Source organism: Hemiscyllium ocellatum, chromosome 6 (assembly GCF_020745735.1).
Source record: "Hemiscyllium ocellatum isolate sHemOce1 chromosome 6, sHemOce1.pat.X.cur, whole genome shotgun sequence".
NCBI classification, from domain to species: domain Eukaryota; kingdom Metazoa; phylum Chordata; class Chondrichthyes; order Orectolobiformes; family Hemiscylliidae; genus Hemiscyllium; species Hemiscyllium ocellatum.
In genome coordinates this window covers 48,745,704-48,772,401 of record NC_083406.1, presented here as the reverse complement: position 1 = coordinate 48,772,401, position 26,698 = coordinate 48,745,704, and the positions used below count along the sequence as shown (strand labels likewise).

At 42.3% G+C, this 26,698-nt stretch overlaps 1 protein-coding gene across 2 annotated transcripts in view; it reads right to left on the bottom strand.

Annotated features, from left to right (window-relative positions):
• Window positions 1-26,698, bottom strand: part of uggt2 (UDP-glucose glycoprotein glucosyltransferase 2) — a 372,492-nt gene that overhangs the window by 74,326 nt on the left and 271,468 nt on the right. For both annotated transcript variants that reach the window (XM_060826541.1, XM_060826542.1), the window contains exons 28-29: window positions 18,450-18,639; window positions 3,290-3,448 (exon numbers count right to left, since the gene is read on the bottom strand). In XM_060826541.1, the coding sequence (XP_060682524.1) occupies window positions 3,290-3,448; window positions 18,450-18,639 (349 nt within the window). The remainder of the gene's footprint in view (window positions 1-3,289; window positions 3,449-18,449; window positions 18,640-26,698) is intronic.

Sequence of the window (26,698 nt, the reverse complement as noted above, 5' to 3'; positions counted from 1 at the left end):
GTGTCTCAACTGCCTCACTCTGGTCTAGCAGCAACATTTCTTCTAAGATGCAATCCAACACACACAACCACTTGGAAGCCCCACGTACTGTCAATCATCATGCCCCTGCATGACCTGTGTTTTCAGAAGTTGCTGCTGTGCATGGACCTCAGAAATACACATGCAGGAAGGAGAAAAATCAGGGGGAACATTGCCTTGTAGACTCTTTCACATTTGCCACAGATGAAGACAGTGGCCTGCAAAGAACACTATTGGCTGGCCTCTGTTTTTTGGGCCCTCTTCTCAGACCAATTAATTTTGGTTTTGCCCATCTCTTTCAATATCCTTCCAGTCAGTCTCCAGAGGTCACAGTTGTCAATATCAATGTCTGCCATCTTCATGTCTTCTTGCAGGTGTCCTTTTGGTAGAGTTATGGATGCATGGAGAGTCAGAGTCAGTGTCCAGTTCACTGTGTAGAGGCTCATCGTCCATTTCATAAACATGGCTGAACCAGTGCAGGAATCATGGACACTGATAGATCCTAGAGCATGATAATTCTGTGTGTTGGTCATTTTGTTTTGCTAATATTTAACTTGATTTGATTTATTATTGTCACATGTATCTCAGTACAGTGAAACTTTTTTTTTGAGCAGCAGGTCATAGCAAGTAAAGGCATACAGATGATAGGGTGCTTAGATAGTGAGGTATACAAGGTTATGGCTGCAAAGCAAGATCAACGTTAAATGAAGAAAGAGAGGTCCGTTCAGCAATTGAATAACAGCAGGGAAGAAGCTGTTCTTGAACCTGTTGGAGCATGTGTTCAAACTTCTGTATCTTCCGCTTGATGGAAAGAGTTGGAAGACAGCATGACTGGAGTGAACATAAGCCATTTTCCCCTGTCTACCATACGATGTCCATGTTTCACCACTGTGGAGGAAGCAAACTTGGTAAATGCTAATTGGTGTTGTCAATTAAGTTCTATTGTTCTCACGTTCTTTTACACAACTTGGATATCGCAACTGGAGCTCTTACAATGGATGTTGAATTTTACTATCAAGTGACAGATGTCGATGATTGTGAAAGTGTCAAAAACATGCCAATAATATTGTCAATGCTTATAAATGTAGCAAAGACAACATCCTGAACCATGATGTTTGTCTTCTTGATGCTTCTGATATAACCAACCACTGGAAAGGAAGATTTGAGAGGATAAGAGGGTCTATCCACTTGCCACTGAAGATGTACTTTGATAATGGGGCATTAGTGCAGCATTGTCAGTAGAAAATAATGCTCAGATGAGCACTTGACATTCCTATTTCTTGGATCCAAGGCAAACAAGGTTGACCAGCTTTTCGTCAGTTCTGGTACGCTAGTAAACACCCTCTATTGATGGTCTTAAGCAACAAAGAAAATAATGTCCTGAAGAGTTTTGGTGTTAGAACACAACCCCATTTGCAGATCTCAAAGGATTCCAATATTGTCCCAATAAACTTGACCTTATCTATTTGTTTTCTTGGAAAAATTAGATCATACAGCAGGCAACAATTTGCTCCAGCAGCTTAAATAGACTAATAGTAGCAAGTTACTGGAAATGCTGGAACCTGAACTGAAAACAAAAAATGCTGGAGATCACAATGTGTCAGGCAGCATCCATGGAAGAAAAGAAAGCTTAACATTTTGAGTCTAGATAAAGAATCATTAGACTCGGAACACTAGCTTGCTTTTTCTCCATGAATGCTGCCTCATCCATGTGATCTCCACCATTTTTTGTTTTCAATTAAAAAGACATTAAGTGCTTACATGGGTTGAATACCTTGGTAAGATTTATCTTGCTCTCCTTTGTTCATGGCATTTCTGTTGCAGCTGCAGGTTGAGAAGATTGTGCCAAGTGTAGATCGTTTAGGTCTGACCTTACACTCAGATTCAGGGTAGATGCATGTAGCCAATATCTGCAGCTTGATGAGGGCAACATGAGCATGGATTTCTCATTAGAGTGATATCCTAATAGTTGTTGCAATTACCACAGTTGCCCTGGGTCACAAACTCTAAATCATACATATTTTGGAGCATTGGAGAACCATTATAGAATGGTTGCAACACAAATGAGGCTATTCAACCAATGTTTATGTTAGCTCTCTGAAGCAGCAATTCATCTCGTTCAACATCTCCTGTTACCTTGAGTGCTCTTCCTTCTCAGTTAATAATCCAATTTGCTCTTGAAAGCCTCAATTGGCCCTGCCTTCAACACACTCTCAGACAGTGGATTCCAGATCTTAACCATCCATTGCATGAAAAATTGTTTTTCCTCATGTTGTCATTTCATCTTTTTCCAATCACCTTAAATTTTGATACTTCCACTAATGGGAAAATTTGTTCCTATCCATTATCCAGACCAATGTTCCCTCTCAGCTGTGTAATTGCAACCACTTTATAATCATGCTCTTCAGTTCATATTGTGTGTCCATTCCCACAAATGAATCTTTTATCCTCCCTCCTGCAGGATGGATCCAGAGGAGTTGTTGTAGCTGCTGCAGGAAGCTGGCTTCCTGTGGTTTAAGGTTTCAGGCAATATGGTGTTACTACATTGAGCTTTGCCAATGGCAGATGAGTCAATAGGTTTGTGAAACTCCACCGCTGTGAGTTCAATATCCAACACCACTACAACTGAGAAGGATTGAAAACTTCCTTGATGAGAGTTTTCTCAAGTTCAAGTCAAGATAAGGTGCAAGAGAAGGTTTAGGGGAGATCTGATAGAAGTGTATAAGATGATTAGGGGTTTAGATAGGGTAGATACTAAGAACCTTTTACCGCTAATGGAGTCAGGTGTTACTAGGGGACATAGCTTTAAATTAAGGGGTGGTAGGTATAGGACAGATGTTAGGGGTAGATTCTTCACACAGCGGGTTGTGAGTTCATGGAATGCCCTGCCCGTATCAGTGGTGAACTCTCCTTCTTTATGGTCATTTAAGTGGGCATTGGATAGGCATTTGGAAGTTATTGGGCTAGTATAGGTTAGGTAGGATTCGGTCGGCGCAACATCGAGGGCCGAAGGGCCTGTACTGCGCTGTATCCTTCTATGTTCTATGTTCTATGTTCTATAACCCATCTTTCCAACTGTTTAATGTAATAGGTGATGATCTTCTTCCCTTGTTATCAAGTATCACCAGGATGGAAAATTAATCATTAGATCTGACAACATTGAATTCTGGGATTTTTACAATGCTTTGGAAATCAAACACCAACTTAGCATCATTAGTGGACAATGTAGGAAGGTATTAGAGGGAAAACAGCTAACAATTCTCCAACTTACCAGATTAGCCATCACTATAGTGTCCACTATAACTGGGTTATGCTTCATTCCCAGGGTGAATTGTAATCCTCTGGGAGGTTGACCCGTGGTCACATCAAAGCAATGCCCTTCAAGCAGTATGTACTCTAGTTCATACTCTGCTGACACAATTCCTTCAACCTTTTGGAATAGTCAGAACAAATAAAATTGAATACAGGACAGAAATTAGTCACATGCTGTGAGTAAAATGTGTGATATTAGATTGTATGCCCATCATAATTAGCTGTTGATAATTAGTCCTATTTCAATCAACGGAATTAAGTATCAGATACTAGATATAAAAGGCAACCAATACAATATCCCCCAAAGGTTCTTGCAGGGAGTGCTAGTATCCCTACCTCTGAGCCAGGAGACCTGTGTTCAAGTCAAATTTGCCCCAGAGATGTGCAACAACATCTCTGAACGGGTTGATTAGAAAATAGCTGCAGTATCACTAAGATGGTCCTTGTCCTGTCGTGTTAGAGCTCTTACCTCTTAGCCAAGAGTTCTGAGTTCAGATTCTACCTATTCCAAAGGTACATCATAATGTCTCTGTACAGGAAAATATCTACAATATAATCCACTTTGAACCTAGAGTATATCTCTACCTTAGAAGTTACTGTTAACTTCACAACAAATCCATCTCCACAAGGTGGTATGCTACAGCTAGTCTGCATTTGCCAAGTAGGGTGTCAGTTTGGGTATCATAAATACATATTGGGCGGCACGGTGGGCAGCACGTTGGCACAGTGGTTAGCACTGTTGCCTCACAGCACCAGAGACCCGGGTTCAATTCCCGCCTCAGGCGACTGACTGTGTGGAGTTTGCACGTTCTCCCCGTGTCTGCGTGGGTTTCCTCCGGGTGCTCCGGTTTCCCCCCACCATCACAAAGATGTGCGGGTCAGGTGAATTGGCCATGCTAAATTGCCCATTGTGTTAGGTAAGGGGTAAATGTAGGGGTGTGGGTGGGTTACGCTTCGGCGGGTCGGTGTGGACTTGTTGGGCCAAAGGGCCTATTTCCACACTGTAATCTAATATTGTGTACATTTTAAAAATATTGCAATTACTAGATATTTAACAAAACATCATTAAAATAATTTCAAATGTTGATGCCTTTCAGTTTTTTTTTAAGAAGAGCTCTTAAAAAGTTTTTAAGACTTTGGGATGCATAAAAGTCTTTTGTTCATTCTAAAAATGATCATGCATAGCATTCGGTTTAAAAGCAGGAAGGAGCTGGAACTGTATAAAACATAAGTTAGCCCACAGCTGGAGTACTGTGTGCACTTCTGGAATTTACATTATACGAGTGATGTAATAGCATTGGAGATGGTGCAGAGGAGGTTGACCAGAATGTTGTCTGGGCTGAGAGTTTCACATATGAAGACAGATTGGACAGACTGGATTACTTTTCTTAGGGCAGAGGAGATTGAGAGTGTACATTATTGTGCAAAACTTTAAGGGTATTGGAGTAGACTGGAAAAAACCTCTCCCCTGGTTGGAGGAATCAATGATCATCAGCAAAGATTTAAAACAGGGGACAGAAGATTTAGAAGAGATGTGAGGAAAACCTTTTCCCACCAAGAGGGTAGTAGGAATCTGAAACTCACTGCCTGTTATATTGGTAGAGGCAGAAACCCTCATAATATTTAATAGGTACTTAAACGTGTACTTGTGATGCCAAAGCTTATAAGGCTACAGGCTAAGATCTAGAAAATGGGATTTGGATAGTTAGGTTTTTTTTTAGATTACTTAAGTATGGAAATAGGCCCTACAGCCCAGCAAGTCCACACCAACCCGCCAAAGCACACCCACCCAGATCCATTCCCCTACACCTAACACTGCGGGCAATTTAGCTTGGTAAATTCACCTAACCTGCACATTTTTGGACTGGAAGAAACCCATGCAGACACAGGGAGAATGTGCAAACTCCACACAGTCAGTCGCCTGAGGCAGGAATTGAACCCGGGTCTCTGGCGCTGTGAGGCAGCAGTGCTAACCACTGTGCCACCGTGCCATGGTTGTTTTTACTGGCCTGGAGATGAAGGGCTGAGGGGCCTTTTCCTGTAATGTAGACTTCTATGATACTAAGGCAGGAACTGGCAAACAGCCTGCCTTTTTTCAGTCTGAGACCATGGTCTTGAGGTAAGGAGGAGGAAAATGCAGTTTTTGTACCAGAGACCAGTTGTTGGTTTTCATTATTCAGCTTGAAGAGACGATTGCAGATGCTGGAGATCACAGTCAAAAAGTGTGGTGCTGGAAAAGCACAGCTGGTAAGGCAGCATCCAAGGAACAGGAACAGGACAGAAACTCTCTGGTCCTCACCTTCCACCCACCAACCTACGGACACAACGTATCATCTTCTGCCATTTCTACCACCTACAGTCAGGCCCCATCACCAGAGACGTATTTCCTACCCCACCCCTACCAACATTCCGCAGAGACTATTCCCGCCACAATTTCCTTGTTAGGTCCACACCCCACTCCCCCAATAACCACCCTCCATTCCCGGCATCTTCCCTTGACACCGCAAGAAGTGTAAAAGCTGCACCTCCCTGCTCATCTCCATCCAAGGCCCCAAAGGATCCTTGCACATCCAGCAAAAATTTTCCTGCACCTCCAAACACCTCAACTACTTGTGTCCGTTGCTCTCAATGTGATGTCATCTACGTTGCGGAGACAGGATGCCAACTTGTGGAACGTTTCAGAGAACATTTCCGAGACACATTGGTCCAATCAACCCCGCACCCCTTTGGCCGAATACTTCAACTCCCCTCCCACTCTGCCAAGGACATGCAAGTCCTGAGCCTCCTCCATGGCCAAATTCGAGCCACCTGACGCCAGGAAGAATAACACCTTGGGACCCTTCAACTGCATAGGATCAATGTTAATTTCACCAGTTTCCTGATCTTCCCTCCCCCACCTTATCCCAGATCTAACCCCGCCCCCCCACCTCTGCACCACTCCCTTGAACTGTCCTACCTATCCAACTTCCTTCCCATCTAATTGTTCCATCCTCCACTCTGACCTATCACCATCACTCCCCACCTTCATTTAGCTATCGCATTCTCAGCTACCTTCCCGCCAGCCCCACCCCCTCCCATTTATCTGTCAACCCCCTTGGGCCCTGCCCCCTCCACATTCCTGATGATGAGCTTATGCTCGAAATGGCGACTCTCCTGCTCTTCGGATGCTGTCTGACCAGCTGTGCTTTTCCAGCACACAACTTTTGATGTGGCTTTCAGTATTCAGCGAAGGGTGTTACGACTCATTCAAAATGAAATATTAGGCAAGCAGTTTAGTCAGAGAGGCAGTAGAAAGTCAGAACAGATATAGCTTATATCTATTTTGAAATAGTCACTTTTGAGTTGGGGTAAGTATTTCTGGCATCATAACTTTATTTGGGAAGCTTGACTTGTGTGCTCCTGCCATTGAAATCTGGGCCCAGTATGTGGAAAGAATGCATTATTTTTACCAAGCAAATTATATTGGGGCAGATGAAAAGCTACAAACAATTTGTCTGATTGCTTGCAAACCTTCAGCATTTGTGGTCATTAGCAGCCTCACTTTCCCTGAGGCACTACACTTTAGATGTTTCAAGAGTTGACTGGTTCAGTTAAGGAATATTATGACCCTAATCCTTTTTGATCCTGAGATGCTATTGTTTTGATTCAGCAGTTCGAGAATTAGGGAAATCCATAATGGGAATTTTGACGAGGTTAAGACAACTAGTTGTCAGTTCTAACTGGCTAATGAGAATCAATGATGACAAAATCAATCTTTAAGTCTGCACGACACCTCAGCCAAAGTGAGTACATGTGCCAGGGAACCATTACAGATTAAGATATAACTTTGATTCCAGTCTCCTATGAGAAGCAGTTGGTGCAGTTTCCACTGGCGAGTAAAAGGCTCAGGCCCAAGCTTGATAGAACAGAATTGGTTGAGAAAGATTCACAATTTTTGGCTCAACATATTTCAGAACAAAAACCGCCTGAGTGAAGTCTTAATTAAATCCTAGAGGTTTTTCAGGAAGGTCCAGGGACTATCAAAGGAGCCAAGGCTACCTTACATGTCTACCAGGAAGCAGTTCTGTGATTCTGCAGAACCTGCCCAGTGCCATGTGCCTGATGTGCAAAAGCAGGAGCAAACATCAGGAGGCTGAAAGGGAAGGAATGATTAAACCAGTAAAGCTTGCGAAATGCGCAGCAGCAGTTGCAGCAGCTATGAAGTCAGATGGATTGGTTTGCCTTTGTGGGGATTTTAAGCAAATAGTAAACTGCTGTTTGTAATTGGATAAATGCCCAATCCCTCACATTGAGAACCCTAAGAATCTTTCACCAAGCTGGACATGAGCATGCATAGACACGGAGTCCTAGAAGTATGCTAGAAGGGTTTATACCAGTATACAAGACTGCCATATGGGATATTAGCAGCTTGCACTCTTTTCCAGTGGACGATAGAGTTGCCATTTATCTGGTTGACATGCCAGTAACTGGGAAAATCAATAAAGAACACTTGGAGAACTTGGACATAGTGTTTAAACAGTTCTCCCAGGTGGGGATATGACTTAGAAGGGAAAAATGTGTATTCCAGGCAAACCAGGTAAAGTGAGGGTGATCAAAGGCTACCATGTCCGTACTGGTGCTTAGGTCTTTCCTTGGGTTGGTGAATTATTACAGAAAATTCAGACATAACGTGACACCTGCCACTGAAAAAGTGCCAGGCTTAAAAATGATCATGTAACCAAGAAGTAGCATTTAGGAAAGTGAAAAAGCAGCTATCGTTGTTTAAGGTGTTGGCCTATAATAACCCCAAACAAGAAGTGGTGCTGACACGCGATGCCTCGCGAACAGTATTGGGGTAGTGTTGGCTCATCAGTGACCCAACAGAGATGAACACCTGATAGCGTATGCTTCCCGGACTTTGGATGATGCCAAATACAAATACATCCAGATAGAGGAGGAAGGTTTGGTGGCCTTCTCTGGTATGAGAAGGTTCCACTAATGCCTTGACACAAGCAAATTTGGAATAGTAATAGATCACAAACCCCTGCTAGGTCTACTTAAAGAAGACAAGGCCATGCCGCCCATAGCTTCTAGTTGAATTCAACAGTGGGCCCTTATTTTCAGTGCTTACAATTATAATTGGGACACTGTCCAGGAGGCCAACTGGCAAATGCAGATGCCTGGAGCCACCTCCCAGTGGCAGATACACCACCAGTGGTGCTGCTCCTGGAAGGGTCCGTTCTAGTTTTAAACTTTCTGGATACGTGCTTCCAGTCACTACTGACAATATCGAACTGTGGCCATAGGAAGATCCAATCCTGGCAAAACTAAAACAGCTTGCGGTGATGGGAGAAACAAAACGGCTATCACAACCACAGCTGAAATCTTTCTGGATCTGGCAAGACCAGATCACTGTAGGGGACAGCATATAATTGTGGGGAGCAAGAGTGATTATCCCAAGTTAAGGTCACCGCCAGATATTCAGGGGTTTCCAAAGCGAAGATATATCTGGTAGCCAAGATTGAATGCTGATATCACCATATTGGCAGTGCCAACAAGAATAAACATTAACCCCAGCATCTCCCCCACATTCGAGGGAATAGCCCTGTAAACCTTGGACTCAGATACACATCAACGATGCCAGTCCCTTCATGGTCTCTATGTTTTTAATCATTGTCAATGCCCATTCAAAGTGGTTGGATATGCATTGAATTCCCTTGGCAAACTCAGGGATGAGAATTGAAAAGCCAAGAGCATTGTTTGCAATACATGAACTCCCAGAAATATTGGTCACAGTCAATGGGACATCAGTTACAAGCAATGAATGAGTATTTTCAAACGTTGAATGGCATTTGGCATGTTCGGACAGCTTTATACCATCCATGGGCGATCCAATGGCTTGTTGGAAAGAGCAGTCCAAACGATGAAGTCAGACTTAACAAAACAACCTATAGCTTCACTAGATATCAACTGTTGCGGTTCCTATTTGTTTGTAGGATCACCCCTCAAATAACTGCAGAGGGCGGGGGAGAATGAATTGGCATCAGGAACGCCAATGCCAGCCACACGTCTCCTCTAAATGTGAGGGACAGTTTACTGAGGGTACAAAGTTTGATGTTGAAACCATGGAAACGGCCATGCATGTGTAGGAAGCGAGGCTGACGCAAGGTCAGGTCATGTGACATACAAAGTTTGGGTAGGTGAGGTGGTCCTCAACAAACTTGTGGCTCACACAAAAGCTGCTACCTCGCAAATGGGGCAGCAGAAAAACATACTTGACCCTTCAGAATACCCAGAAATGCAATCCAAAACTGTGGGATCACCCTCTCCATGTAGCATTGAAGAAACTTCTGAGTCCAAGATGGCACTGGTGATGTCGCAGCCTCTATAACATTACCACCTGAAGAGGAGGAGGAATTTATTCCAAGAAACTCCATGCACAGAAGACAGGCGATGGTCTGGATCACACCATTGCATCGGAGTCAGATATTGGAGAAACCATACATTGGGCGAAAATGTCTCGGGGAAGTTATAAGAAAAAGATGAGGTCTACTTACCAGATTAGTAGGAGGAGGGATGCAGTGATTAGAATGACGTTGATCAGGGGATCTCTTTAAGAATGAGTTCCCCAATTGAGGCTGTTAATCTGCATCAATCAGTGAATCCTGGCTGACAGATATAAATACAAATGCTGTAGGAAGGACAGAAAGAGAGGCAAGAGAGTGGGGGATGGGGGGAAAGAGTGGCATTTTTGATAAGGCCTACCATTACATCTGTACTTTGGGAGGATATTCCTGAAAATATGTCCAGGGAAGCTGTTTCGGTGCAACTAAGAAATAGAAAAGGATGACCACCTTAATGGGATTGTATTATAGACACCATAATTGTCAGCAGGAAATTGAGAAACAAATTTGTAAGGAGATTTCAGTCATTTGTAAGAATAATAGGATGGCTATGGTAGGGGATTTTAACTTTCCAAACACAGACTTGGACTACCATAGTATTAAGGGTTTAGATGGAGAGGAATTTGTTAAGTGTGTACAAGAAAATTTTCTGACTCAGTATGTAAATGTACTTACTAGAGAAGGTGTAAAACTTGACCTACTCTTGGGAAATAAGGCAGGCCAGATGACTGGGGGAGCACTTTGGGGCCAGCGACCATATTTCTATTAGATTTAAAATAGTGACGGAAAAGGATAGACCTCCAATTCTAAAGTGGAGGAAGGCTAATTTTGACGGTATTAGCAAGTATCAAAAGCTGATTGGGAGCAGATGTTCACAGGTAAAGGGTCAGCTGGAAAATGGGAAGCCATCAGAAATTAGATAACGAGAATCCAGACACAGTATATTCCTATTAGAGTGAAAGGAAACGCTGGTAGGTGTAGGGAATGCTCGATGACGAGAGAATTTGATGGTTTGGTTAAGAAAAAAAAAGGAGGCATATGTCAGGTATAGATAGGAGAGATCGAGTGAATCCTTAGAAGTAGGAATATACTTCAGAGCGATATCAGGAGGGCAAAACAGGGGCATGAGATAACTTTGGCAAATAGGGTTAAGGAGAATCCAAAGGGTTTTGACAAATACATTAAAGACAAAAGGTAACTAGGAAGAGAATAGGGCCCCCCAAAGGTCAGCAAGGTGGCCTTTGTGTGGAGTCGCAGAAGTTAAGGGAGATACGAAACAAGTATTTTGCATCAGTGTTTACTGTGGAGAAGGACATGGAAAAGAAAGGATTTAGGGAAAAAGATGGTGACATCTTGAAAAATGTCCATCACACACGAGGCCATGCTGGACGTCTTGAAATGCATAAAGATGGATAATTCCCCAGGACCTGATCAGGTCATAGAGTCATCGAGATGTACAGCATGGAAACAGACCCTTCGATCCAACCCGTCCATGCCAACCAGATATCTCAACCCAATCTAGTCCCACGTGCAAGTGCCCGGCCCATATCCCTCCAAACCCTTCCTATTCATATACCCATCCAAATGCCTCTTAAATGTTGCAATTGTACCAGCCTCCACAACATCCTCTGGCAGCTCATTCCATACATATACCACCCTCTGCATGAAAACGTTGCCCCTTGGGTCTCTTTTATATCTTTCACCTCTCACCCTAAACCTATGCCCTCTAGTTCTGGACTCCCCGAACCCAGGGAAAAGACTTTGCCTATTTATCCTATCCATGCCCCTCAATTTTGTAAACCTCTATAAGGTCACCTCTCAGCCTCAACGCTCCAGGGAAAACAGTCTCAGCCTGTTCAGCTTCTCCCTGCAGCTCAGATCCTCCAATCCTGGCAACATCCTCGTAAATCTTTTCTGAACCCTTTCAAGTTTCACAACATCTTTCCGATAGGAAGGAGACCAGAATTGCACACAATATTCCTAACAGTGTCCTGTACAGCCGCAACATAACGTCCCAACTCCTGTACTCAATACTCTGACCAATAAAGGAAAGCATACCAAACGCCTTCTTCACTATCCTATCTACCTACGACTCCACTTTCAAGGAGCTATGAACCTGCACTCCAAGGTGTCTGTTCAGCAACACTCCCTAGGTCCTTACCATTAAGTGTATAAGTCCTGCTAAGATTTGCTTTCCCAAAATGCAGCACCTCGCATTTATCTGAATTAAACTTCATCTGCCACTTCTCAGCCCATTGGCCCATCTGTTGTAATCTGAGGTAACCCGCTTTGCTGTCCACTACACCTCCAATTTTGGTGCCATCTGCAAACTTGCTAACTATACCTCTTATGCGCGCATCCAAATCATTTATGTAAATGACAAAAAGTAGAGGGCCCAGCAGCGATCCTTGTGGCACTCCACTGGTCACAGGACTCCAGTCTGAAAAACAACCCTCCACCACCACCCTCTGTCTTCTACCTTTGAGCTAATTCTGTATCCAAATGGTTAGTTCTCCCTGCATTCCATGAGATCTAACCTTGCTATTCAGTCTCCCATGGGGAACCTTGTCGAACGCCTTACTGAAGTCCATATAGATCACATCTACTGCTCTGCCCTCATCAATCTTCTTTGTTAAGTCTTCAAAAAACTCAAGCAAGTTTGTGAGACATGATTTCCCACGCAAAAAGCCATGCTGACTATCCCGAATCATCCTGGAACTCTGTGGTAAGCAGGGGAACTTATTGCTGGGCCCTTTACTGAGATATTTGTAACATCGATAGTCACAGATGAGGTGCTAATGTGGTACCACTATTTAAGAAAGATGGTAAGGAGAAGCCAGGGAACTATAGACTGGTGAGCCTGACGTCAGTGTAGGGCAAGTTGTTGCAGGGAATCCTGAGGGAAGTGATTTGCACGTATTTGGAAAGGCAAGGACTGTTTAGGGATAGTCAACATGGCTTGGGAGTGTGAAATCATGTCTCATGAACTTGAATGAGTTTTTTGAAGAAAGATGAGGGCAGAGTGGTGGATGTGATCTATATGGACTTTGGTAAGGCTTTCACTAAGGTTCTCCATTGGGGACTGTTAGCAAGGTTAGGTCTCATGGAATACAGGGGGAACCAACTATTTGGATACAGAACTGGCTCGAAGGTAGAAGACAGAGGTTGGTGGTGGAGGGTTGCTTTCAGACTGGAGGCCTGTGACCAGTGGCCTTCCACAAGGATTGGTGCTGGGTCCACTACTTTTTGTCATTTATATAAATGATTTGGATGTGTACATGGGAGGTATCGTTCGTAAGTTTGCAGATGACACCAAAATTGGAGGTGTCGTGGATAGTAAAGAAAGTTACTTCAGATTACGATGGGATCTTGATCAGATAGGCCAATGGGCTAAGGAGTGGAAGATGGAGTTTAATTTAGATAAATATGAGGTGCTGCATTTTGGGAAAGCAAATCAGAGTTGGACTTAATGGTAAGGTCCTAGGGAGTGTTGCTGAACAAAGAGACTTTGGAGTGCAGGTTCATATTTCCTTGAAAGTAGAGTCGCAGGTAGATATGTTAGTGAAGAAGGTGTTTAGTATGCTTTCCTTTATTGGTCAGAGTATTGAGTATAAGAGTTGGGAGATCATGTTGTAGTTGCACAGGACATTGGTTTGGCCACTTTAGGAATATTGCACGCAGTTCTATTCTCCTTCCTATTGGAAGGATATTGTGAAATTTGAAAGGGTTCAGAAAGCTTTTTACAAGGATGTTGCCAGGGTTTAAGGATTTGAGCTACAGAGAGAGGCTGAACAGGCTGGGACTGTTTTCCCTGGAGCATCGGAGGCTCGGGGTGACCTTTTCAAGGTTTATAAAATCATAGATAGGGTAAATAGACAAGGTCTTTTCACTGGTGTGGGGGAGTCCAGAACTAGAGGGCATAGGTTTAGGATGAGAGCGGAAAGATAAAAGGCACCTTACAGGCAACCTTTTCATGCAGAGGGTGATACGTGTAAGGAATGAGCTGCCAGAGGAAGTGGTGAAGGTTGGCACAATTGCAACATTTAAAAGGCATCTGGATGGGTATATGAACAAGAAGAGTTTGGAGGGATATGGACCAAGTGCTGGCAAATGGGACAAGATTAGGTTGGGATATCTGGTCTGAATGGATGAGTTGGACGGAAGGGACGGTTTCCATACTGTATAAGCAGGATTACAGGAATTCTGCTGACTGGAGGGGCTGGCTCTGAGCTGGTTGTCAGAGTCCATGTACTGTGCATGTCTAAAGGGTGACTTGGTAATGGTAATACTAGCTTCAGGGAGATATTTCACTCTCCAAGTTGGTTGTGACTGCTTTTTGCATTCGCATTCAATGCTTCAAGTACAACTCCAACTTTTTGTCATGGTGACTCTTATTTCATTTGCCTTTCTTCATTACCTATTGATAACTTTTACCCTTCATATATAAAGACACTCATGTTTCCTAGCTTGGTTCTTGCCTTTTCTCCTCTGCTAATATTTTTCTCATTAAATTTAGCTCCGCTCCAACAACTTTATTGTGTTTTTCCTCTCTAGTCACAAACTTCGATTTCCTCTCTCTCTTACCATATTAATCAAATCCTTACTGCCTGCTCTAAATACCTTCTCTACAATGACCTGGGTTCAGTTCAAAAAATACAGTGGATTTGCTTGGTTAACAAATTGTTTCAACAACATGCTGTTTTCCTCCTTTATCATTCTCACTGGCATCCTTTCACAATGCAAATCTTCCTCTCCTTTACCAATACTTTGATTTATATTGGAAGAATATAGAACAATACAGGCCCTTCAGCCTGTTGCACTGACCTTTTAATCTACTCTAAGAGCAAACTAACCTAATTACTCCTCGTTTTATTATCATCTATGTGCTTATCCAAGAGTTGCTTAAAAGTCCCGAATGTATCTTACTCTACTACCATTGCCAGAAGTGCATTCCTCGCACCCACCACTCTGTGTAAGAACCTGTCTCTGATATCTCTGATATCTCCCCTAAACCTTCCTCCAATCACCTTAAAAGTATGAACCCTCATAACAGCCATTTCTGTCCTGGGAAAAAGTCTCCGGTTATCCACACCTCTCAGCATTTCGTACACCTCTATCAAGTCACCTTTCGCCCTTCTTCGCTCCAATAAGAAAAGCCATAGCTCTTTCAACCTTTCTTCATAAGAATTCCCTCCAGTCCAGGCAGCATCCTGGTAAATATCCTCCATAGCCTCTCTAAAGCTTCCATGTCCTTCCTATAATGAGGCGACCAGAACTGAAAACAATATTCTAAGTGTGGTCTAATGAGGGCTTTATAGGGCTGCAGCATAGTCTCATGGCTCTTAAACTCAATCCCCCTGCTAATGAAAGCCAAATATCACACACCTTACAATGTGCTTTCTCAACAACTCTATCAACTTGGGTGGCAACTTTGAGGGATCCATGGACATGGACCCCAAGATTACTCTGTTTCTTCACAATGCCAAGAATCCTGTCTTTAACCCTGTCATCTGCATTCAAATTCGACCTTCTAAAATGAAACACTTCGCACTTTTCCAGGTTGAACTCCATCTGCCACTTATTAGCCTATTCTACGTCCATTCAACGTCCCATTGCAACCTATAACAGCCCTCCACACTATCCACAACTCCAACCTTTGTGCCATCAACAAATTTATAAACCCACCTTTTCACTTCCTCATCCAAGTCATTTATAAAAATCACAAAGAGCAGAGGTCCCAGAACAGATCCCTGTGGAACACCACTGATCACCAAGCTCCAAATTGATTACTTTCCATCAACTATAACCCACTGTTTTCTATGGCCAGCCAATTCTGTTCTGGATATGTTCTGAAAGTCTTGATTTTAAAATCTCAAATGTCTCAACCCTTAAACCCTGATGAAGGCTTCAAACACTTTTTTTCCCAATGGCATTGACCAGGTCTTATATTTTTACTTTCTCCTTTTCCAGAGGTTTTTCCATCTGTTCCTTCAGCATTCATGATGGCAATGGAAATGATTCAGATCGGACTACAGAATCTGTCATTTATACACTTCTATGTTCTGTCTCTTACAACACTGGATGAAATCTTGTGCTATGTGCAGTGATTCATAAGATCGTAGAATCCTAGAATTCTATGGAACTAAAAAAGGACCTTTCGGCCCATCAAATCTGCACTAGTCAAAGTCAAGCACCTATCCTCGTCTCATTTTCCAGCATTTGGCCCACAGCCTTGGCATTGCAAGTGCACATCTAAATACCTGTTAAATGTTATGAGGGTTTCCGTCTCTCCCACCCTTACAGGTATTGAGCTTCAGATTCCAATCACCCTCTGAGTGAAAAAAAAACTTTCCTCACATCCCCTCAGTCTGCTGGGCCTTACTTTAAAATTACTATGATTCCTACACAAAAGGAAGTGTTCCTTCCTTCTTTCCTATCCTATTCATGCCTCTAATTTTATACATTTCAATCATGTCCCCCTCAGTCTTCTCTGCACCAAGGAAACCAAGCCAAGTATATCCAATCTCTCTTCATAGCTAAAAGTCTCCAGACTAGGCAATATCCTGGTAAATCTCCTCTGCATTCTTTCAGGTGCAGTCATATCCATCCTGTAATGTGGATTCCAGAAGTGCACACAGTTCTCTTGCTGTGGTCTAACCAACATTTTATACAGTTCCAGCATAATCCCCCCTACTTTAAACTCTATGCCTCAGCTAGTAATCCATTTGCCTTCTCAGAAACATTATCCACCTGTTCTGATACCTGAAGGGACCAGTGCATATGCATACCAAGGTAAATGGTAATTCTGATCCTTGGTCCTTTCCACAGTCCTACTGTTCATCAAGTATTCCTTTGCCAGTCTGGCTTGCCCAATTGCATCACCTTACACTCAAGTGCATTAAATTCCATTTGCCACTGATCAGTCCATCTGACCAACCTGCCGACATCCACCTGTAATCTAAGACTGCGCACTTCACTATTTTCCATCGCCTCAATTTTTGTCTCATCTACAAACTTACTGATCCACCCTCCAACACTTAAGCCTAAATCATTTGTATACACAAGCACAAGGGCCCAACCTGATTCTTACAGAACTCCACTCGACACAAATTTCCAATCGCAAAAACACTCTGCAGCCACCACTCTCTACTTTCTGCCATGCAGCCAATTCTGTATGCAATTTGCCAAGCTTCCTTGGACCAACTGAACTCTTACCTTCACTAACAGTGTTCCATTTGGAACTTTATGTTATGGACTAGGCCAGACCCCTTCAAAGCATTTCAAGAAAGTAGCCCAGACCCGAACTTTGCTACTGGTTTTACGTAGGTGTAAGTGGACATTCCAGGAGTGATGCAGCTAGCCCAACCACTCAGTTTTAAACAAAACAGAATTTATTTGCAAGATTATTAAATTAAACAGAAACAAAAAAGAGAACAGAATATAGAATAACTTAACCTATCTGAAAACCCAACAGATTATCCCAACTTAATGATGCTGTTCCAAATACTGGCAACAATCCCCATAAACACACCTTGGCACGAAAGGAAAACTCAAACACACGGTCTTACAGGAGACAGAAAGATGGCAGAGGGATTCAGCATGGAACACCTTCTTCCATGTAGCAGTTTCTTAGACCAGCATCTTCAAACTGACTGCCTGCTTTCAGTGAAGAGCCAGTCTGCTAAAACCTAAACCAAACCAGAGAAACACTGAGCTGGAAGAACTCCCCTTTCATTTTTGCCTTTGCCTGAGGCAGTGTGTGATAGCTATAATCAAACTAGCCCTAAAGATCTTCAAGCCTAGACTTTTCAGAATAGCAACTTTTATGACCTCTCAAAAAAAACCAAGGATGCATTACCTTGTTAAAGCTGCAGCATCGTCACACTTATGATTAGATTAGATTACTTACAGTGTGGAAACAGGCCCTTTGGCCCAACAAGTCCACACCAACCCACCAAAGCGCAATCCACCCAGACCCATTCCCCTACATTTACCCCTTCACCTAACACTACGGGCAATTTCGCAAGGCCAATTCACCTAACTGCATATTTTTGGAGCACCTGGAGGAAACCCACGCAGACACGGAGAGAATGTGCAAACTCCACACAGTCACCTGAGGCGGGAATTGAACCCGGGTCCCTGGCACTGTGAGGCAGCAGTGCTAACCACTGTGCCACCCACAAAAGCTTTTTTGAAGGCCAAGTAGACTACATCAAATGCATTACCATCATTGACATGCTTGGTCACCTCTTCAATATGGCCAATCTAGTTGGTCAGACATGACCTTCCCATATCAAAACCATGCTGATTCAGAATTATTTTAAAACACCAACTTGATCAAAACTATTAGAATGAAAAGCTTATTGAAAGAGTTGGTAACTTTGTGAGACATAATTGTTCCAAGTCTCCCATTTCTTAGAACAATCCAAGAGGACATACTTACATGGTCATTTATAAAGCAGTTAGTAAATAAAACAAATATTGCATTTTGCAGAAATAAGAGAAAAATAATAAAAAGCATTCAAAAGACTACCTAACCATGGATTTTAATTTACTCCATAAAGAATGTGTAGTAACATTTTGATGGTTTGAATTATGAACAAGAGGTATTTGCAATTATTTTCAAATACATAAAGCAGTTGGCAAATTATTTTTGATGAATCAAATCAGTCTATCTTGCCAATACTTTGCAGCATACTTTAAGAATTGTATTTCTATTCTTGAAAAGGTACTTACATCTTCTAAGTGAATGTTGTCCAAGTCATATGGGCTACGTACTGATTCTACTAACCAACTCTCCGGTGTAATCATGTTCAGAGTAAACAAGGGTACTTCTGGCATTTCGAGAAATTTGGCTATGGGTCCTGCTGACAAATTGTTATCAGCCGTGAAGACCAATCTCGGCTCGAGCACATAACGGTAAAAGCTGCAGAAAGGATATAATAAGAGTAAATATCTGTTCACTGCACATGGTCAAAAACCATCCACACTTCTTACTCAAATAAAATTGACATTATTTAAAAATAAAATTCCAGTCAGGACCATTTATTCAAATCTTTACATGTAGCTACCAAAATTCACCCATGCTTACTTTGTGGTTGATAATGACATCTATCCCCTCCTATCTGGCCACAAAATCCAGATCATTAACGTCTTTCAGTAATTAAGTAAGCAAAGCTTACAATGATCAATGTTTAGTATATTTGCATTTCCTAAAAGCATCTTTTATGATGCCAGGTGTGGTTTCGGCAAAGCCCTGCTTAATTGCAACAAGTCTTCTTTAATCCTGTACTCCGGTCCCTTGTAATAAAGGATAACATCATTTGCCTTCCTAGCTACTTGCCATTTGTGTTCCTATTTTTGTGGTGCACATCAAATTCCTCTGACCATCAACATTTACAAGTTTCACATCTTTTAAAAAAATATTCTGTTTTTCTCTGTGCTGTCCCTGTGTCCTTCTCACATCTTACATTTCCACCTAGATTTGTCTCATCAGCTAGCTTAGATACACTACTTTCTGGCTCTTTATTTAGGTTATTGACATAGATTGTAAATAGCTGAAGTCCCAGCATTGATTTGCACTTCGTTAGTCACTGCCTTTCAACTTGAAAATGCTCTAGGATTTTCCAGAATCTGGAGGGCTGCAGAATATCATGGCTGGTGCATATGTTTTTTTAAATCTCTCTTTTAGACCTCTGGAATGTTAGCCACCTTGGTCCAGGACTTGTCAGAGTTTAGTTCATTGAGTTGAACCAGTATGTTTTCTCTGCAGATTCTAATGGTCAGTGAAGGCATGTCCTACACAGGATTTAAAGTATGAAATATGAACTTACATAAATGTTTACGTAATTGCCTTTTATCTAAATGTGACACTGGTGGACTCCTAAGTTGGCTGCCAAGAGGCAGGTGACAGCTTTTAACTATTTCTGATTTGAAACATGTTTCTTATACTTTGAAGACTGTCACAAAAATATTTGATTAATGTTTCTGCCATCAGGTGGCACAGTGGTTCACACTGATGCCGCAGGGCCACAGACCCAGGTTTGATTCCAGCGTTGGACAACTGTCTATGTGGAGTCTACACATTTTCCGCATGTCTGTGTGGGTTTCTTCTGGCTGCTCCAGCCTCCACCCCACCCTCCAAACTCCAAGGGTGTGCAGGTTACATGAACTGACCAACCTAAATAGCCCATCGTACCCTAGGATGTGCAAGCTAAGTGAAGTAGCCATGAGAAATGCAGGGTTACAGGGAGAGGGTAGGTTTGAGTGGGATGTTCTTTGGAATGGCAGTGTGGACTCAGAGCCAAATGACCTCCTTCTGTACTGCAGGGATTCTATTCAATTCCCATTCTTCATGAAACTTTCTCCTGTCTCTGCTTCTAAGGTACAATGTTTACTTTTGTTGCTCTCTTCCTTTATATATATGCAAAAGCTGTTTTCATGTTCTTATATTGCCAGCCCATTTACTCCCACTTTCTATTTCTCCAACTTCCAGAAATATTTTGGTGACCTTTGCTAGTTTGTGAAATACTAATTACTGTATTACATTTACATTTACTCTTTGAACTTCATAAACCTCTTTTTTCAATCAAATACCATCCTTAACTCCTCTTAGTAAGCCACAAATGAATCTCTCACTAAGCTTTTGTTTCTCAATGGAATGTATTTTTGTTGAATATTTTCAGTTGCTCCTTTATAGCCATACCTTTAGACTAAATACCAAATCAAACTTAGCCAACGTTTACCTTATCCAATGAAATTGATGTTACTTCTGACCTTTGCTTATAATTAGAATATATTGTTTTTGACAAAACAAGCCTTAATACTTCCCAGTGGATCTTCTCACTATGATAGTAACTCCACCCTATTTCACAATACTAGACCTAAAGCTGTTTTAACCTTAGTTAATTTGACAATACATTGCTCCAGGAAAACATCACTAAACTCATTTTCCAGACCACCTTTGTCAACTTGCTTGGTCCAGTCTATGAGAACGATTAAAGTACTCAACTTAATTAGTATTGCTTTTGTTAAAAGTTTCAATAATTTATAATTCAATTGTCTGTTCAACAGTACAGGAGGTCGATGATTTATGGATATGACTTACAAACACTTTTACATGTGAACACGATCCTATATCAGGTTGTGATTTTAAATATTCAACATATGAACATTTCCAATACATACAAATGGCTGCTTTATGCTTTCCTACATTACATTCCAACTTGTATACAAATAGAGACTTGAGTGGACTCAGATGGGAACCAGTTCACAACCTGGGGACTGCTTGTATATTAACAGGTGGGGCTGACAAACTACTCACCATCAGTGTTTTCTGACAATTGCAATTCTTAATCTCCTGTAATGGAATGACTCGTTTATTGTTACTTGCATTTTGCAGTGAATAATACAGTAAAATGCCATGGACAGCTTCAACTGTCGCCACAATGCAGGCGCTATTTTCAATAGTTGAAGAATTAAAAATTTAAAAGAATTAAAAGATATAACTGAAGGAGAGTCTATCTTCACTCCACTGCCTTAGCTATGAGTCCTGAGCCAGCTCACCAAAGACAATTGTGACTCCACCTCTCCTCCACTGCCTTGCTGCTGCCTGTGCAGACCCATCAATTTTTTGGATGTAGGTTTGCTCGCTGAGCTGGAAGGTTCATTTCCAGATGTTTCATTACCCTATTAGGTAACATCTTCAGTGAGCCTCAGGTGAAGCAATGCTGAAAGTTCCTGCTTTCTATTTATATGTTTGGGTTTCTTTGGATTAGTGATGTCATTTCCAGTGTTGATGTTATTTCCTATGGTGAAGTCACTTCCTGTTCCTTTTCTCAGGGGTCTAACTCGATGTGTTTGCTGATAGAGTTCCAGTTGGAATGCCATGCTTCTAGGAATTTTTGTGCGTGTCATTGTTTGACTTGCCCTAGGATGGATATGTTGTCCCAGTCGAAGTGGTATGCTCCCTTGTCCATATGTGAGGATACTTGTGAGAGAGAGTCATGTCTTTTTGTGGCTACAACAAGCAAAACTAATGTCATTTACAAAATACTATGCAAGGACTGTAACAAACACTACATTGGACAAACAGGCAGAAAACTAGCTACAAAAAGACATGATCCCCTCTCTCACTAATATCAGCGAGCAAACCTACATCCAAAACCTCAACCTGAGCTACAAATCTTCTCAAAACCTACTCAGATCTATGGGCGCAATATGCTAAAACTGGCCCGAAAATGGGAAATGAATGCCATCTGACAGAGTGCCACCTGTGAACAGCTGTACTTCCTGCACGAATGCCAAAGGAAACAGGTACGACCTAAATGTCTTCAATACAAACCTCCCCTTAACACCCCACTAGCCATAAGAATAGCAGGGCAAAATGGCCACAGAATGCTTAGAGAAATGATTAATGATGCCCACAACAGACTCTAAATATGACGGGAAATTTTGCATCAAAAATCTTTATTCAGTCATGCAACAGACCATGAATGGACAGACACAGTACAACAAGCCATAGATATTAGACAGCGACAAACACGGAAAATGAAAAAACTAGACCTGCAGAAAAAAACTAGACAAACTTACACAAAGTAACACACAATGACAACACAGAAGCATGGATCTGACCGACCCTTAATAGACACTGAAAAAGCCGTCTTAGTAAGAGGATTAAATTATAACTGCCAGGGTGTGAACAAGAAAGATTTCTTAGCAGCACTAGAAACAACACTAAAAGATTACCAACTCACAGCAGAAACCCAGCAAATCATCAGACAGGTAGTCACACCAACATTTAGCAGTAAAAGTAAGCAAACACACAATGCACAAGAATGCGAGGTGCTGCATTTTGGGAAAGCAAATCTTAGCAGGACTTATACACTTAATGGCAAGGTCCTAGGGAGTGCTGAACAAAGAGACCTTGGAGTGCAGGTTCATAGCTCCTTGAAAGTGGAGTTGCAGGTAGATAGGATAGTGAAGAAGGCATTTGGTATGCTTTCCTTTATTGGTCAGAGTATTGAGTACAGGAGTTGGGAAGTCATGGTGTGGCTGTACAGGACATTGGTTAGGCCACTGTTGGAATATTATGTGCAATTCTGGTCTCCTTCCTATCGGAAAGATGTTGTGAAACTTGAAAGGGTTCAGAAAAGATTTATAAGGATGTTGCCAGGGTTGGAGGATCTGAGCTACAGGGAGAGGCTGAACAGGCTGGGGCTGTTTTCCCTGGAGCGTTGGAGGCTGAGGGGTGACCTTATAGAGGTTTACAAAATTATGAGGGGCATGGATAGGATAAATATACAAAGTCTTTTCCCTGGGTTCAGGGAGTCCAGAACTAGAGGGCATAGGTTTAGGGTGAGAGGGAAAAGGTATAAAAGAGACCTAAGGGGCAACGTTTTCATGCAGAGGATGGTACGTGTCTAGAATGAGCTGCCAGAGGATGTGGTGGAGGCTGGTACAATTGCAACATTTAAGAGGCATTTGGATGGGTATATGAATAGGAAGGGTTTGGAGAGATATGGGCCGGGTGCTGGCAGGTGGGACTAGATTGGGTTGGGATGTCTGGTCGGCATGGACGGGTTGGACCGAAGGGTCTGTTTCCATGCTGTACATCTAAATGACTCTATGATTCTAAAGGAAAGCACTGGAAAGACTGAAAAAAAGATAAAAAAAACATTGTTATCCTACCTGCAGACAAAGGAAGCTTGACAGTCATTCTAAATCGAAGAGACTACATTGAAAAAACAAACACACTACTTACAGATACCAACACTTACCAACAAGTGCCGATAGATCTGACCACACAACAAGAGAACTGAATCACAGCCCTACTCAAAATACTTCGGTAATCTGGAGAAATAAATAAGACGAATCCAACACACCATGCTTCTACAGATTACCCAAAATTCACAAACAAGGACCCCCCCTCAGACCCATAGTCTCGCTACCTGAAACACCAATTTACAGATTGGCTAAGGAGCTATACCAAAGACTAAAACACTTAGTAGAAGACTCACGGCACTTCACCCAAGAATTCCTGAAGACCATCAAAGACACTAAGATAGAAGAGGACGAAATAATAGTCTCCTCTGATGTAACAGTCCTGTTTACCTCAATCAACATTAACCTGGCCAAGGAAACACTAACTATACTATTAGAAGACCCAAAGACATATGCAACAAACACTACTAACTTCATCAACAAGGAGAATATTACCAAGTTAGTAGACCTAAGCCTTACCAGCCACTTCACCTTCAATAACAAAACCTACTGACAAACCAACGGAACACCCATGGGATCTCCGATATCAGGGTTCTTAGCAGAGGCAGTAATGCAGAGACTTGAGCAAACAGCTCTGCCAACCATCCAAGCCAAACTCTGGATCCACTACATGGATGAAACGTTTGTCATCACTAAATGAAACAAGTTAGAGGAAACCTTCAAGACCATCAATAATACCCTTAATGGCATAAAATTCACTAAAGAGGAGGAAAACAACAACAAACTGCCATTCCTGGATGTCACAGTACAGCGAACAGTCAATGGGGAACTTCAAACCAGCGCCTACAGAAAAACACGTACAGACCAAATATTGAACTACAGAAGCAATCATCCCAACACCCACAAACAAAGCTGCATCAGAACATTATTTCAACGAGCCAACACACACTGCAACATTGAGGAGCTATGCAGAGCAGAGGAAAATCACCTATACCATGTATTCAAAAAGAATGAACACAGTCTGCCAATTTCTCAGCCATAAACCCAAACAAACAGACAAAACACGTCCAGAAACCCTAGCCACTCTCCCCTACATCAAAGACTTCTCAGAAATGACTGCCAGACTACTCAGACCCCTTGGCATCATGGTAGCCCACAAACTCACCAACACACTAAGACAGCAGCTAATAAGCTTGAAAGACCCTACACAGATAACAAGCAAAGCTAATGTCATTTACAAAATACCGTGCAAGGATCGTAACAAACACTACATTGGACAAACAGGCAGAAAACTAGCCACCAGGATACAGGACACCAACTAGCCACAAAAAGAAATGACCCTCTCTCACAAGTATCCTCACATACGGATGAGGAAGGATACCACTTCGACTGGGACAACACATCCATCCTAGGACAAGCCAAACAAAGACACGCACGAGAATTCCTAGAAGCATGGCATTCCAACTGGAACTCTATCAACAAACACATCGAGTTAGACCCCATCTTCCACCCCCTGAGAAAAGGAACAGGAAGTGACTTCACCACAGGAAATAACACCACATGAGATGACATCACCAACCTAAAAATATAAATAGAAAGCAGGAATTTTCAGCATTGCTTTGCCTGAGGCCCACTGAAGATGTTACCTAGTGGGGTCACGAAATGTCTGGAATTGAACCTTCCAGCTCAGCAGCAAACCTACATCCAAAACCTCAAAACTCACTGAGATCCATCAATTTAGGAGTTGCTATTCTTTAGGCACCATTGCTACACTGCTGGGCTGACCTTGCCAAAGCTGCCACCCATGTTGTGTTCCGTGCAGAACCTACACTTGTACCACAACCTCAAGTCCCTGATTCAGCTGCTACTACTGCCTCACCAAAACCAGGAGTCCCCACTCCAGGTCTGTTGTGACTGCAACTAACTGTCCCTGGCTCTGCTGCCCTCTCGATGACAGCAGGAGTCCTTCTTCTGGGCTTACAGCGACCACGGATACTTGGTTCCACTGTCAGGCCAGGTCACCGTCACCACCTTGCCAGAAGTGCCGCTCCAGCTACTCTTCTCCAAGGTGTTGCCTTGCCAGTGCTGCCATCTGAAAGGTCCGCTCCCCCGGCTCAAAGAACCCACACACAATCCTGCCACTCCACTGCCATCTTGTTCTCTAAGAACCATTTCTGTTTAATAGCAACTAAATCAATTCATTCACCTCTATTTATGCCAGTAGCTCATATCTTATACTGGATGATTTGCACTTTCAAAAGAACTGACTTCAATTTAATTTAATTTTATTACTATTTCCTATGTGTGATAATAATCAGTTCCTTATGTTGCTGATAGAATGAGACATCATGGCACAGTAATGAAAACAAGACACTTCGTTGTCCCCATCTACTGTCACTCTCCTCTGCCGACAAGAACTGGTTCTCTTTCACCAATTTTTCCTTTAACCGGTCTCATTTCCTCCGAATAAGAGGTTTGTATGGTTATCTGTATGGGTCTTAGTTATGCTTGTCTCATTGTGGGATAAGGTGAAAAGTCCTTGTTCCAGTCCTAAATGGGCTTCTCCCATAACTCTTTCTGATGTACATTTCTGATTTCATCAATGATGCTTTCTGCTCTTGATTGGAATTGGAGAAATTAAATCAACTTTGCTTCAATTTCCACCTTTCACTCACCTGGTCTAAATCTGATTCCTCTATATCCTCCTTTACTGCCTCCCTTTGAGGATGGACTCACTATTCTAATTCATAACAAGTCCACCAACTTCCACAGTGACCTTTACGACACTTCCTCACACTCAGCTAAGGGCAGATTCTCTAAGTTTCTCCAACTATGTTGTAACTGTTCTGATGACGCTACCTTCAATATTTCAATTTCGAATATGTCTTCCTTTTCTATTAACCAACTATTCTCTCCACTATAGTGGACAGGGCCTTCAATTGTGCCTGAACATTTCCTGCACTTCTGCCCTCACCCCATTTCTTTTCTCCCAGTACTACAATACAGTTCTCCTTGTTTTCACTTTCCATGCCACCAACCTTCATAATCAATGAACTTTTGTTTTGCAGTTTCTTCACCTCTAGTGTGACAACACCACCAAATACATTTTTCCCTCCCAGATCAGCATTCCATAGGGACTGTTCCCCATGTACGATACTAGTCCATTCCTCTAATACCCCAAAATCTCATTCCCTTCCTGCAGCTTCTTCCATTGCCAACACAAGATTCCAGATAAAGCAATAATTTACCTGGACTTCTTTCAA